This window comes from Zootoca vivipara, chromosome 7 (assembly GCF_965207765.1).
Source record: "Zootoca vivipara chromosome 7, rZooViv2.hap1.1, whole genome shotgun sequence".
NCBI lineage: Eukaryota > Metazoa > Chordata > Lepidosauria > Squamata > Lacertidae > Zootoca > Zootoca vivipara.
Window position 1 is genome coordinate 65,638,948 of NC_142590.1, and position 12,470 is coordinate 65,651,417.

At 39.2% G+C, this 12,470-nt stretch overlaps 1 protein-coding gene across 30 annotated transcripts in view; it reads right to left on the minus strand.

The window, feature by feature from the left end:
- Positions 1 to 11,967, minus strand: part of RBM39 (RNA binding motif protein 39) — a 32,466-nt gene extending 20,499 nt beyond the window's left edge. For 5 of the 30 annotated variants that reach the window (XM_035121955.3, XM_088673447.1, XM_088673449.1 and 2 more), the window contains exons 1-3: positions 11,681 to 11,967; positions 6,269 to 6,331; positions 4,470 to 4,519 (exon numbers count right to left, since the gene is read on the minus strand). In XM_035121955.3, the coding sequence (XP_034977846.3) occupies positions 4,470 to 4,519; positions 6,269 to 6,319 (101 nt within the window). In that variant the 5' untranslated portion in view covers positions 6,320 to 6,331; positions 11,681 to 11,967. Of the gene's footprint in view, positions 1 to 97; positions 179 to 2,188; positions 3,457 to 4,469; positions 4,565 to 4,887; positions 6,047 to 6,268; positions 6,332 to 11,680 lie in introns of those variants that run through there. The other 25 variants (XM_088673440.1, XM_088673445.1, XM_088673451.1 and 22 more) reach the window with 18 other exon arrangements.
- Positions 11,968 to 12,470: the final 503 nt, after the last annotated feature.

The following is a 12,470-nucleotide window of genomic DNA, read 5'->3' on the forward strand; positions in this document are numbered from 1 at the left end:
CGCAGCTGCGTGGCGCCCCCCCTGGCGAGCTGGTGCCGTGGCGCCCTGCACCACCCAGCCTGGCCATAGAGCCGGCCCTGCTCTTAGCCCAACCTACCTCAAAGGGTTGTTGTGGGGAATAAATGAGGTGGGAGAGAGCTATGTACGCCACCTTGAGCTCTTTGGTGAATAAGGTGTTCTAAAATGCAACAAATCAACAAATGATTAATGTATTTCTTTAATGTAAGCAGTAGTGCACAGTGACAAAGGTTTTCTGGAAAACTAAGGTAATATGCATAGGGTAATTTTCCATTTGCACCAGAAAATTTTCTGATGCCCAGGAGCATGGGTGTTAGAACATCTAGCCTGTGGGCCAATCTCGTCCTGTCAGGGGGTTCAAGTTGGTCCATGAGGTCCTTTTTCCAAAACCACACTGCCTGCCTTTCAGCTGACATTAGGGATAGGGTTGATTTAACACATTCCTGTTCCCAGCAAAGAACGAGTCCACAGCCAAAGCAGCAAGATTTAACCCCCTACTTGTGAGCCGAAAAGTGGGGGGGGGGGGGTAATTCCTGATTCAGGAAGGGTTTTGTATGGAACTCCCTGCTAAAACAGAGCAGGGATTTGTTTTAGCAAGGAATTCCAACACAAACAGCTTCCTAGGGTTTAGCCTTCCCAGAATGAAGGAAAACACTTTTTAATTTTAGCTGCACCTTTGGGCTTTAAAGCACTTTGCATCATTGTGACATCAGGTGGCTGATGGGTCGGTAGCTCCTGATAAGCATCTAGCTCATGGAGCCAAAAAGCTTCCTCAGCACCTGCCCTAGAGAGTCATCTAACCATGTTTATTTTACTTGTACAGTGGTGCCTCGCTTAACGAATGCCCTGCTTAATGAAAGGATTTTTCGAGCGGAGGTTGCCTCGCTAGACGAATTCGTTTTATGAAAAATTCGTCTAGCGAATCGCGGTTTCCCATAGGAATGCATTGAAATTCAATTAATGCGTTCCTATGGGCAAAAAAAATCAAAAAAATTCAATGTATTCCTATGGGATTCGCTAGACGAATTTTTTGTTATAAGAAAAGACCCGTGAAACGAATTAAATTTGTCTAGCGAGGCACCACTGTATTTAGTAAACAAAAGAAAAAATTCTGAAACTGCCAAGCATGCCTAAGTATTATAATTGCAATTGATACCCATTTGATGTTAATAATGAAAGAAAAGCTCTGGAACTTTTTTCACCCTACATAAAACCAAATAATGCTGTTTTCCTAATAAAATACATGCAGTCATCATGACTGTAAAAGCTTGTGCATTTGCTACTATTCTATTTTGCTTCAAGTTAAAATACAGCACACATCTGCAAGAAACTGAAAACACTGGTATCAATAGGTAAATGACATGTTTATTAGGCACCCGCCCAGAAAATTAACCTAAATCCAAATTGTATTTGTTGTAGTTAGTTTTGCTTAGTTTATACTAGAATGTATCTTTTTTGCATATGGTAAATGGATAACTATTCATCAGAACATTATAGACAACTGAGGTTTTGGTATAAGCAAAATCTGTGTTGTTTTATGCATATTGAATTTTATGCAACATCCATTCTTCACTTTTAGGATCTTACCCCATATATACCCACTCAATTGCTTCAATCTGCAGAACTGGCACTGTTACAGGTGCCACGTAATATTCGTTCCACACTTGTAGTAATCATTATTTTAGTGGCAGCACCTACAGTTTGGAACTCCAGGCCTGACAGGTTCCTTCATTGTACTCCTCTCAGTGCCTGCTTAAAGCATTTCTGTTTAGACAACTCTATCCATAAATGTAGAAGCTACATGTGATTTCTGTCTTTTGGCTACTGCTGGTTTTAATAATCTCTAAATGTTTAAATACGTGTTTTTAATAGAGGGTTTTAATGTTGTATGTTATATTTTTGTAAGCTGCTTAGAAGTTCTCTTACATTAATGTAAATAAACTTTTTTTTGCATAATGCTTTCACTAATCATTTTGTTATATTGTAGATCATTTCCCATCATTTTGGGCCTTTTAAAGCTATGAATTAAGCAAAAGGTCAGGATTTTAAAGCCCTGAACAAACCAACAGGGTATGAAGTCTACACCTTTTAATGAACCCAGACAGGAAAAAACCTGCATGAAATTGTCCATGTCCATAAAATTTTAGCGCAGGGATGGGGAACCTCTTACCCTCTTGGCATAGCCTATTGTCAGGGATGGAAGGTGTAGTCCAGCAACATCTGAAGGGCCACAGGTTCCCCATCCCATATTTAGCCCATGAGATCAGAGGCTACATAAAACTACATTAAAAAAACAAAAACGTTCAGCACTGTTTCCCTGTTCACCCAATGGCTGACAGAACAAAGTCTCTTGTAAATTCTTGAGGGTGACGGGAGACGGCAGAACTTTCCTCAACACCTAGGACAAGCAACAAAAAGCTAAGTTAACATCTTCCCACCAAGATAGCATTTTTTTAAAAGGAGACTGTCCAGCCAGTTCTTTGTTGCCTGCTGTGGTTGTAAGACCATGGGTTTCAGGCTGCCTTGCAGTTAATTTAGTACAGCAAAGGGTCCAAAAGGCTTTAATGAAATATAAATGCATATTTCCTCAAGTAAACTACTACAAAGGAATTAAAAAAGGTTTTGGGAAATAACTTACTGTTTTTTAAAAAACCACTCTTTTTGAGAGTACATCCTTTCTTATCCCACTGACCTGTGACATTATTAACTTTTCATACAACACTGTCAACCTATTATTGTGGCTTGCAGTCTTAAAATATAAACAAACTCAGGGTTTTTTCTCTAATAAAAGCATGTCAGGGAGCCTGCAATAGTATTATTCAGGGTATTTAGATTTTCATTTTGGGTAGTATCCAGTGGAGACTGTCAGCAGACAAAAGGGAATCTGACAATGGAAGGGAGAGAGTTTTATTAATCTCCCATTCCCCCTGCTCCAGAAGGTTGGGGGAGCAGAAATAATTAAAAATAACCTTTCAGCAGCTGATAGTCATCACTGGACACCATCCACTGAATAAAATGGCCAACAAGGCTGGTAGAGAAGCTAGTTTCCTTCTAACACCATTACATTTGGATAAGAGAGAATACAGCATGACTTCTTCTTCTATGTAGTGTGTTCCACTTTATAAAAGTAAAACCATGAGGGAAAGGAAATTAGAAGTTTCCAGTTATTTCCACTATCAAATACTCCAAAAAGAAAGGAGTTATCTACCTTCCCAATACAAGCTGTCTTTACATGAACAAGGCAATCTACCTCAGATACTCCGCAAGTGTAATTTAGGCAAATGAGTCTTATTTCTATATTGTGCACATTTTTAAACAGTAGTTTACTCCTCTCATTTCCACAAGAAGGGCCACATTCTGCACAGGTGGCAAAGACGTGCTCTCAGAAGGCAAGAGTAGACTGTACTTTTCCAGTAGCGGTTTTCTGATGGGATAGCTCTGGGAAGAAACATATTATTCTTTTAAAGAGCTAAGTTCTGTCTCTTGTGCTCTCTCAACTTGTCTCTCAGCAGTAAGTTTAAGTAAATGTTTAGTCAGTGTTATTTAAAGAAATTTAAAGAAAGGATATGCAAGTTGACCCCAAGATTCCCTTTTATTTAAAAGAAGCAGATCATCTCACTGGAAAACTATTTCATTTAGTTTTTAGAACTAATCCAGTTCTGTTTCATTAGCCCTCACTGTTATATTAAAATATTTTGCTTCCATTTTCTAGAAGAAAAAAACTAATGGAAAACAGCAACTCTCACTGTGTTCCCAAATAGTTTATCAAGATACTGCCAAACACTGTTCTTTTGTCCTGCCACTACGAGGCAAGATTGGCTGGAACTCAAGGCAAAGACTGTTCAGTGGTGACTCCAACCTTATAGAATTAGCTTAAGAGTCACCTTAAACCAACCCACACATTCTTCTCAACATTCCAGAAAGATAGGTATGCTAGCCTAAAGTAGTTCCAAGGTGCTTCAACAACACAAGTTCTTGTGACCCAAGATTCCACAGTCAAAAGTTTATTCCATTTGGAGATTACCTATAAAAGTTCATACCAGATTCACTTGGGCTACAAAAATCCTATGTCCACTTATCTGGAAATAAGCACCAATGAACGCAATGGAACTTACTTCTGAGCAGACATATTATGCCATCAGTCTTTTAAGGTACCTTTTAACTTTTTTTAAAAAAAAGTTAGGTAAACTGCTACAGAAATCTAAAATTATATATCTGTCATAGACTATATATTTAGCTGTATTTAATTTCTTTTGAAAGATGACCCGGTGGAAATTTTTGGAATTGAACAAGGATTCCATTTGTCTCTTTCAAAAGTTTATGTTGGGAGTAAAATATTCTGTTTGCTTAAAAACTGAAGAACACTAATATTACTGAGAGAAGAGGGCCTGGCTGCCAAAGAATGTTTCCTAGGCATAATGACAAATTCAGTAATACCAATGGATACTTACTTCTTGCTGCGTTCTTCATGGCCATTGGCACTGCTCAATTTGTTCTCATCCTAAGCAGGGTTGATAGAAGAACATCGTGAGGACGAAGTGGAAACATTTCAAGTGGTCAAAAGGGTAATGGGAATAGGGATAAGAAAATACAAAACAAAAATTTTAATACTAAAATTATTTTACATTTAATATGGAGTGCTACTAGTTAATGTAGACTTGTTTAACCACTTTGTTGCTTATAGTTAAGTCATACAATTACAAATACAAGAATTACTATTTAAAAATATATTTAAATCGTACAAACTTCCTTACGTGACTTTAAAGTTGTCCTGAGGTTTTCAGCACTCAAGTGGTTAAATAAATAAAATGTAAAAAGAAATTTCATGTTTAAAACATTTTCATGTACTATAATCCCTTTGACCAGTACCAAGGCTATATCTCTGCCTAAGCCCCAAGTGGCCATGCTAGCAGCCAGCCACTATCGATTTCCTGTGACCGATGCCAGTCCTGAGATCTTCGCCCATTTTCGTTGGAGGGTTGGGACTGTAAGAGCTTGATGCCACCTCTGTCACACATCTCGCCCTGAAGCAAACAGGGATTCACACTGCTTTAGTAACGTCGACTCCCAAGTCAGTCATCAATAATCCAACCAGTCCAGCCTAAATATTCCCTATTTCCATACCTGTTTACATGGAAAATATCCATGTTAAACTAGCACACAAGATTCTTAACATTACAAATTATGATTTGTTTCAAAATATTACATTGCTAATAAATATTACATAAAACTAAACATGAAAATTTAAAAGGTTACAAACACTTGTTCAAAACTCATACCGCATAGCTGCACTAAACATACTCCAAAATGAACTAATAGTTGCTGTTATGTTTATTGTAGTTATCACACCAGTTACACCATGAGTTCAACTGCTACATTACTTAATTTTTTGTATTTATAGATTTGTGAAGCCAGTGCTACTGCATGCATAATTTAATAGTTTCACCAATATCCAGTGAAAAACTAAATACACTTGCTGCCTGTTTAGATCTAGAAGCTAGGTATTAAATATTCATAACTGTAAAAATATTATATCAAAGTTGCTAAATTAAATAAATAGAAGAGTACTCTTTCACAACGAACGGTAGACTGCAACAATATTTTGTTTTATTATTACTAAAATGTGAACTACTCAGGGATCCAAGAATTTTTGGAAAGGTCTTTCGCACAACAGTTAATTGCCTCCTGTCCTGTTAAAGATTAGTCACCCGTCTATCATTTTTTTTAAGAAAAGAGGTCACTCTTCTTCCATTAAGCAGTCTAAGTATTTGCTTGCCATGAACTTGGGGAAGAGATTATTCTTGGAACCCTGCTATTTGACCAAACCACTGCATTCACCTTGTTGCTAATCCAAAATTGAGCTGGTAGTTTTTAGGAGTGTTTTCCGTTTGTTTGTTTTTTGTTTGTTTTTACCTAGGGGGACCACGGTACAGCGATACGTCACTCAATTACTACCTTATGATTGACAGTTCACACTGGAATCAAAGGTGAATTCATGGGAGTAGAGGTGAGATATCGTTAGGCAAGTCTACAAAGAGAGATAGATGGGCATTTATTCATCACGCTGAAGTGAAACTACTGCACAATATAATTACATTAACAGCATATAGTTACTCGTAAGATACACGTAACGCACGTCCAATAAGATAAATCACGAGGGCTCCGGGGATGTTAGTTTACAGTTCAGCAGTAGTTTCATGAATAATGCTAAATGAATAGTGATAAAGCCCTTATTAGCATATTTTCTCACCTTCTTATAAGGAGCTTCAAGCATTGCTTCAATATCAATATCATCAGCCATTTTTCACGACACCTAGAGAGAGGGAAAAGTTCCTTTAGTCAAGCATGTACTAATCCAGACTGGTTCAAAAATTAAGAGCTTGAAGATTGTGATGGTGACAAATGTTGCATCAGTCCACACTTCCAAATGACTCATAGTTTTATATTCTTAACATTATTGAAACTCTAGGCCAGTTTTAACATAACACTGTTAAAGTGAATGAACCAAGCTTCTCCCTACTTTTTACACCCTTTCATCTTCCTCTAGTGCAAATGAAAGGTACCAGTGGCCACAAGTGTTCATATCCGTTTTTTATTAACAGCAGCTTTTGTGTTACCAAACTCTGGAGCAAGTGTGATTATTTTTAACTACGGCTAATGGAAACAAGCCAACCTCATACCATAGCAGGCTTGCTTTCATTAACTATAGATAAGATTTACCAGAGCTTAGGGTTCAAACATGCTAAACTGTAGTTCAGCTAAAATTCCAAGTGATAATTTATAATCTCCTAGGTGTAGCTATGCTAGAGGAGAGGGAAGTGTGTGAGCTCAAAGAGAGGCTAGGCTTAATCCTGTAACACTAAAGCATGGGTTCAGCATTATGCCTGCAAAAAGTCACTGTCTTTGGAAGCATGTAACACATTCAGCCAAACACAAAACTACGGTTTTCCTATTATCCAGAGAAAAAGGTAAACCCCGTTCCCATGTTTGTAAATTACTTTTGTAAATACCTACCCAACATACATAAACAGAAACCTATTTGCTAATGAAACATACTAAAATATCCCTTCTCCAAATGAACATAATAGGTTTTAGGAGAACTCCAGTAATACCTGTGTAATTAAGAGAATAATTTGCTGAAAACCCCTCACCAAGTCATTTGACTTTCAAAGACAAAAAACTATTATAATCCTGTTGGCTTTCTGACTAACAGAGGTAAAGATTTCTTAAAATAAATGTGATATTCAGCTCAGGTTACAGTTTCTCTCTCTCAATTTCTCTGTATCATGGAGAGCCCAGACTTTGTCAATGGGCAAGGAACACAGATGCTGCAGGCCCCAAGCAACGGCTGAAAGCAAAACAAACAAGAGCATTTCAACATACTCTTGTTAAACCAGATATGCACTAATATCAAGCTTTTGGAACCAATTCAATTGTCAATTCAATGTAACAAATAACAATAATCAAGAAATCCCAATTGTTTAAGCACATTTTGAAAAATGAACTCTTGGAAATGCATATACAGTATGCATATACCCTCCCATAAAACTGTCCCTGGAATGCTCTAACATTTTAGTTGAGCATTTTGTTACTGTAAATGCTGTTTGTTCAAGTTTAAAGTTGATTGACATTTCCCTAAATTCGACAGTGAATACAGCTATGCAGAATTATAAAAAGGAATCCGTTTTGTGTTGTTGCCTTACCTCCAGGGTGTGGGAGAAACATCCCTGTGGTGAAAAAAAGCTCAATAGAGCTTCAGATTAGAAGTACCTCATGAATCTGATGATTTCCCATCACCTGAAATCTACCATGAATCATTGACTCCTTGGGTCAAAAATTCGAAACAGTAAGTTAAACTATCCCAGAAAATCTTTTGTGTGCAATTAGCTGTTACAGATTCCCCAACTGCAAGATATCAACAATCCTGAGGTTGTCATAATAAAGATTATGGGTACACTACTCTCAGCTACTCTCTTAAGCAGGTGTTGGCAAGGTTATCCGGCCATGGGCCGGATGGTTCCCACAAACATTGTCCGTGGTCCGCACGGGCGCAGCGTGACACTGGAAATGGCACCTGTACATGTCTGCAGCGCCGGAAATTGCTTCTGCGGCTGTGCAGACGTTGGAAATAGCGCCTGCGCAGACATGATTTCCGGCATCTGCACAGGCACCATTTCCGGCGCCGCTCAGTGAGTCCCCGTGCAGCGCTGGTTTAGCGCAGTGTGCCGAGCGGGCCAGATAAACAGCCTCTGTGGGCCAGATCCATGGGCCGGAACATAATATTTTAGCTGCAGTTCATTCATTTTCAGCTTTGTATTATTGTTATTTAAAAAAGTGTGCCTCAACATTTTGTTGTTGCGCCCATAACCTAGGTATAACATGGCATTTAGCTCCTAGCTTTCTTATCTCAATTTCTAACACTAAACTTTTTTATAACTGTCATTATATAGCACAGTAATTTTGTTTTAGGGGTTTCAAAGAGTGTTGAAAGCAACATAATAATTAAACTCACGTAATTACTCCCTTGTGCAACAAAACTGCTCCTGCTCCTATTCACACATGCAGACCCCTTCAGAAGGCTGGGGGGCAGCGTTAGAAACTCAGAAATGTTAATTAATCACCAAATGCCACCTTAAACCTAGGTTATGGTCGCCACATAGGAATGTCTAGGTACCTTTTTTCCTGCAGTGAATTTTATTATTTTTGATACTTTTTATTCACTTCACTTCTATACTGCTTTATATTTTAAAGAAAAAAAATCTCAAAGTAGTTTACAGCACATTAAAACATCAAATAAAATAATCCAGAATAAAACAACTGAAGCTTCAAAGGAAAGTATTTCAGATGCTTCCCTAAGGGATATTTTGCTTTCCCCATATTTCTTTACCTACTTAATTTATATAGCTACCCCAAAGCAGAAGCACACTAGGAAGCCAGTGTCGTTTACTTGTTAGTGTTGGACTAGAACCCAGGAAATGAGGGTTCAAATCTCACTCGTCATGAAGCTCACTGGGTGACTTTGGGCAAATCACAGCCTCTTAACCTACCTTATAGGGTTGTTGTAAGGATTAACTGAAGAGGGGGTGAACCATGTACTCCTTGGAGAAAAGGGTGAGATATAAATTCAACAAATGAGCTCTTCTGCATACCTACTTAAGAAAGCTGGAGGGGACACCCAGATGGAGATGTCAGTCGCCACCCTGGCATCCAGAGATCTCCATATGGTCACAATTGGACCCACGCCAGTCGCAAAACGTGTCTGGGGTATTTCAAACACTGTTGGGGAGCCCTCAGAGCAAATCTGAAGGGCATGTGAGAAAGAAAGGCAGAGGAAGTTCCACTGCCTAAGTGTGAGAGTTCAGTGAATACAAAACTGTGTTGATAACTAGTGATGTTAAAGATAATGGAGAGTACTAACTAATGTGTGCACAGTAATGTTAGTGCAAGCTTATCTGCTTTGCATTACTTTTGATTTCCAACAGGTATGTATTTTGCTTAGCATGTGTGGAGTTGATGCATTTGGGAAAAGTGTCTTTCAAGTTTGCATTTATTAAAGATGATGTGCCAGTAAGTAAAATGGTAATGTCATGCCAGAAATACCTAACTTAAAACAAATAACATAAATTTTAAGATACAGTACTGTACACCAATTTCTTCTCTGTAAAGCAAACTCACAAACATGAGAAAATCCCCAGAAGCAAAAAACATGCTGGCACATCTGCTGTCTTGCAGGATCAAGGAATAAGGGAAATTATTTGTAAGCAAAAAACAGGTTTGCCCAAAATTTATTCTATTCCAGTTTAAATTTGAAAAATGCACAAAACTCAAAGACCTAACTCTGACCTATCTTTTACTATAATTTAAGAAAGCCAAACCACAAATTAAATTATTAGACAAATCTGAAAATAGTGGAGGCAGGTAACTAAGAACAGGAGCTGAAAATACCTGGTGAAATCTTAATTAAGCCAAGAACTTACATTCTCTCTCTGCCTCCCATTACATTAACACCAATACAGGAATAATACTGCCCAAAGGTTAGGCCAAGTTAATGATTGCTAGTGAGTATAGCTCACTGTTCAAACATAGCTGTTCTTGGGGGCCCTTTTGGAGGACTGAAATATGATATAAAATAATTCAAATTTGCTAAAGAGATTTTGGATAGCCACAAGATGCAGAATATTACTGTCCGAGTTGGACATACAAGTATCCACATTAACTTAGGGCAGGTATGCCAAAATAGTTGTATAATTATGGGTTAAGAAGCTGATTACACAAGTAATTCAAGATATTCAAATTTTAAAGAACGCTGTAATTTTCTAGCATTTCAAATTTTTATTGAGACACATTTTGACTTTGTCTAAAATTTGCTACATTAAGCATAACTTTTTAAAAGCAAATAATCCTATTGAAAATGGAAACATAAGCTTGTTAAAGTCAACCGTTTCAGTCCCTTAAAACTGAAGACCCTATCAAAAAACCAGTCAAATGTCTGTTTTCTGAGTAGAAAGGTGAACGATGATGTCTGATGTCAAGCATTATAAATGTGTCACAATAGATAATGACTTTACATGCTTATGTAAAGTTATGAGTATACACTATGTGGTTATCCTAATAACAGCATAGCTATTTACTTTTCACTGAACATGAGAAACAATCTGCTTCATCCCTCGCTTGTGTGAAGTGTGGACTTTCAGACCAGAATCCAAAGAACTGCTAAAGCCCAATGCATGGGCTTGTACCAGTCCAGGGGCATGTCTATGGAGAATATATGTTACTCATTCTCAAATAAGTCTCATTGTTTCAGTGGGTCTACTTTTGAGTACACCAATGTTGAGAAAGTGATGGCACATGAAATTTCAGGTGTGGTTTGAGGGGGGCCTAAACTACATAAAAATTTTGGATTATGATCATATGCAATATAAAGGTTCTTTAAATGTCTCATTGATTTGCCACCTGATGGTTTAATAATTTAAGAAGGATAAAATTGAAAACTTAAAATGAATCCATTTATCCTGATAGGATTCTAATTCTTGAGGTAAAAACTTACACGCTTTTCATGCTTTTGTAATTAAACAAACTACAAACTCTGCAGAAATGGGGGGTTCATTCCTCCTCCCAATATGCTTGGGGAGGGGGGAACACAAAGAAAACAAGTCTTCCTACTCTCCTTCCAGCATGTATTACCTCGGCTTTTTTATTAACTGCCCTTATAAGCTCACGTCATCAACGTTTCGTAAACACACAATACCAAGTTTAATGGCGCTTGGCACGAAAACATATTAACTTAAAAGTGGCTAGAAATCTTGTGGTGGAAAGTGGTCCGATCACCGTGAAGCTGAGGAAAGTCGATCGGGTCCATGAAAACTGACGTGTTAAGACTACTGTACAAGCCAATTCCCTATAACCAAGTCCTTGTCGACTTCCCCTTCCTACCCTCCCCCCACCCCGCAGCCACTGGCAACGCGTTGCGAAACAGGCGAATACCGTGCCTCGAAAAACCAAGCGGTTGAACACCGAGTCTGTCGGGCCAAGCTCGCACGCTTCCAGGGGGAAGGGGAACGAGACTGGTCCGCCACCTAGAAGGCCCAACGCAAAACCCGGGCCTCCTTACGAAACGTGCGCGGCCCCTCGAGTCGCCCCTCAAAGAGACGGAGGCAGTTACCTGCGCTGCTGGGGGTCCCGCTTCTAGCTCAGGTGTCTGTGAGGAGGGCGGCTGCTGCAACTACCGCTGTTTACTTGCTCAGGCTTCGGATGTTTCGGGCGGGGGGGAAGTAGGCCCCCCAACGGCAAAATTATTCCGTCAACGACGGGAAAGAGAGATGGGGAAAATCTGGGCCTCAACAGATATTTTACGGATAAGTCCAAAGCCGAGGAAGTTCCACAACGAGGAGATTCGGACTCGGCTTTAGCAGAAACGACTGCTCCCTGAAATGGCGCCCGCCGCGTCCTGCTGCTTGGAGGAGGGTCCGTGCTGGAGATATGGGGACACCCAGAGCTCTCCGCACGGGCTCTCGCGAGATCTCGGCACAAGCGGGCTGGATGCTGTGCAAATGGCGGGTGCCCGCCAAGCACATCTCGCGAGGAAAGACGTCTCGCATAAACGCGCCTAGTAACTCGCGAGAGTAACGTGTTGTTTGTGTAGCCTCATTCAGGAACACCGTCTGCCTCAAGACTCTCGCGAGAACAGAAGGCTCTGTGAGCGTCACAATAAAAGGTTCAAAGGTTAAAGTGCTGAGCCTATGGATCAAAAAATAATCTCATTCCAGGCAAAATTCTTTTGCAATGCAATTCTAGGCATGTTTATTCAGAAGTAAGTATCAGTGAGTTCAATGGGGCTTACGCCCAGGTAAGTGGGCATATTATTGTAAGCTCAATAATTTAACTGCAAATTTAATTTTCCCTGACATTTCATTACTGTATACGTATGGGCTGCTAGAGGGACCCAGGTGGCC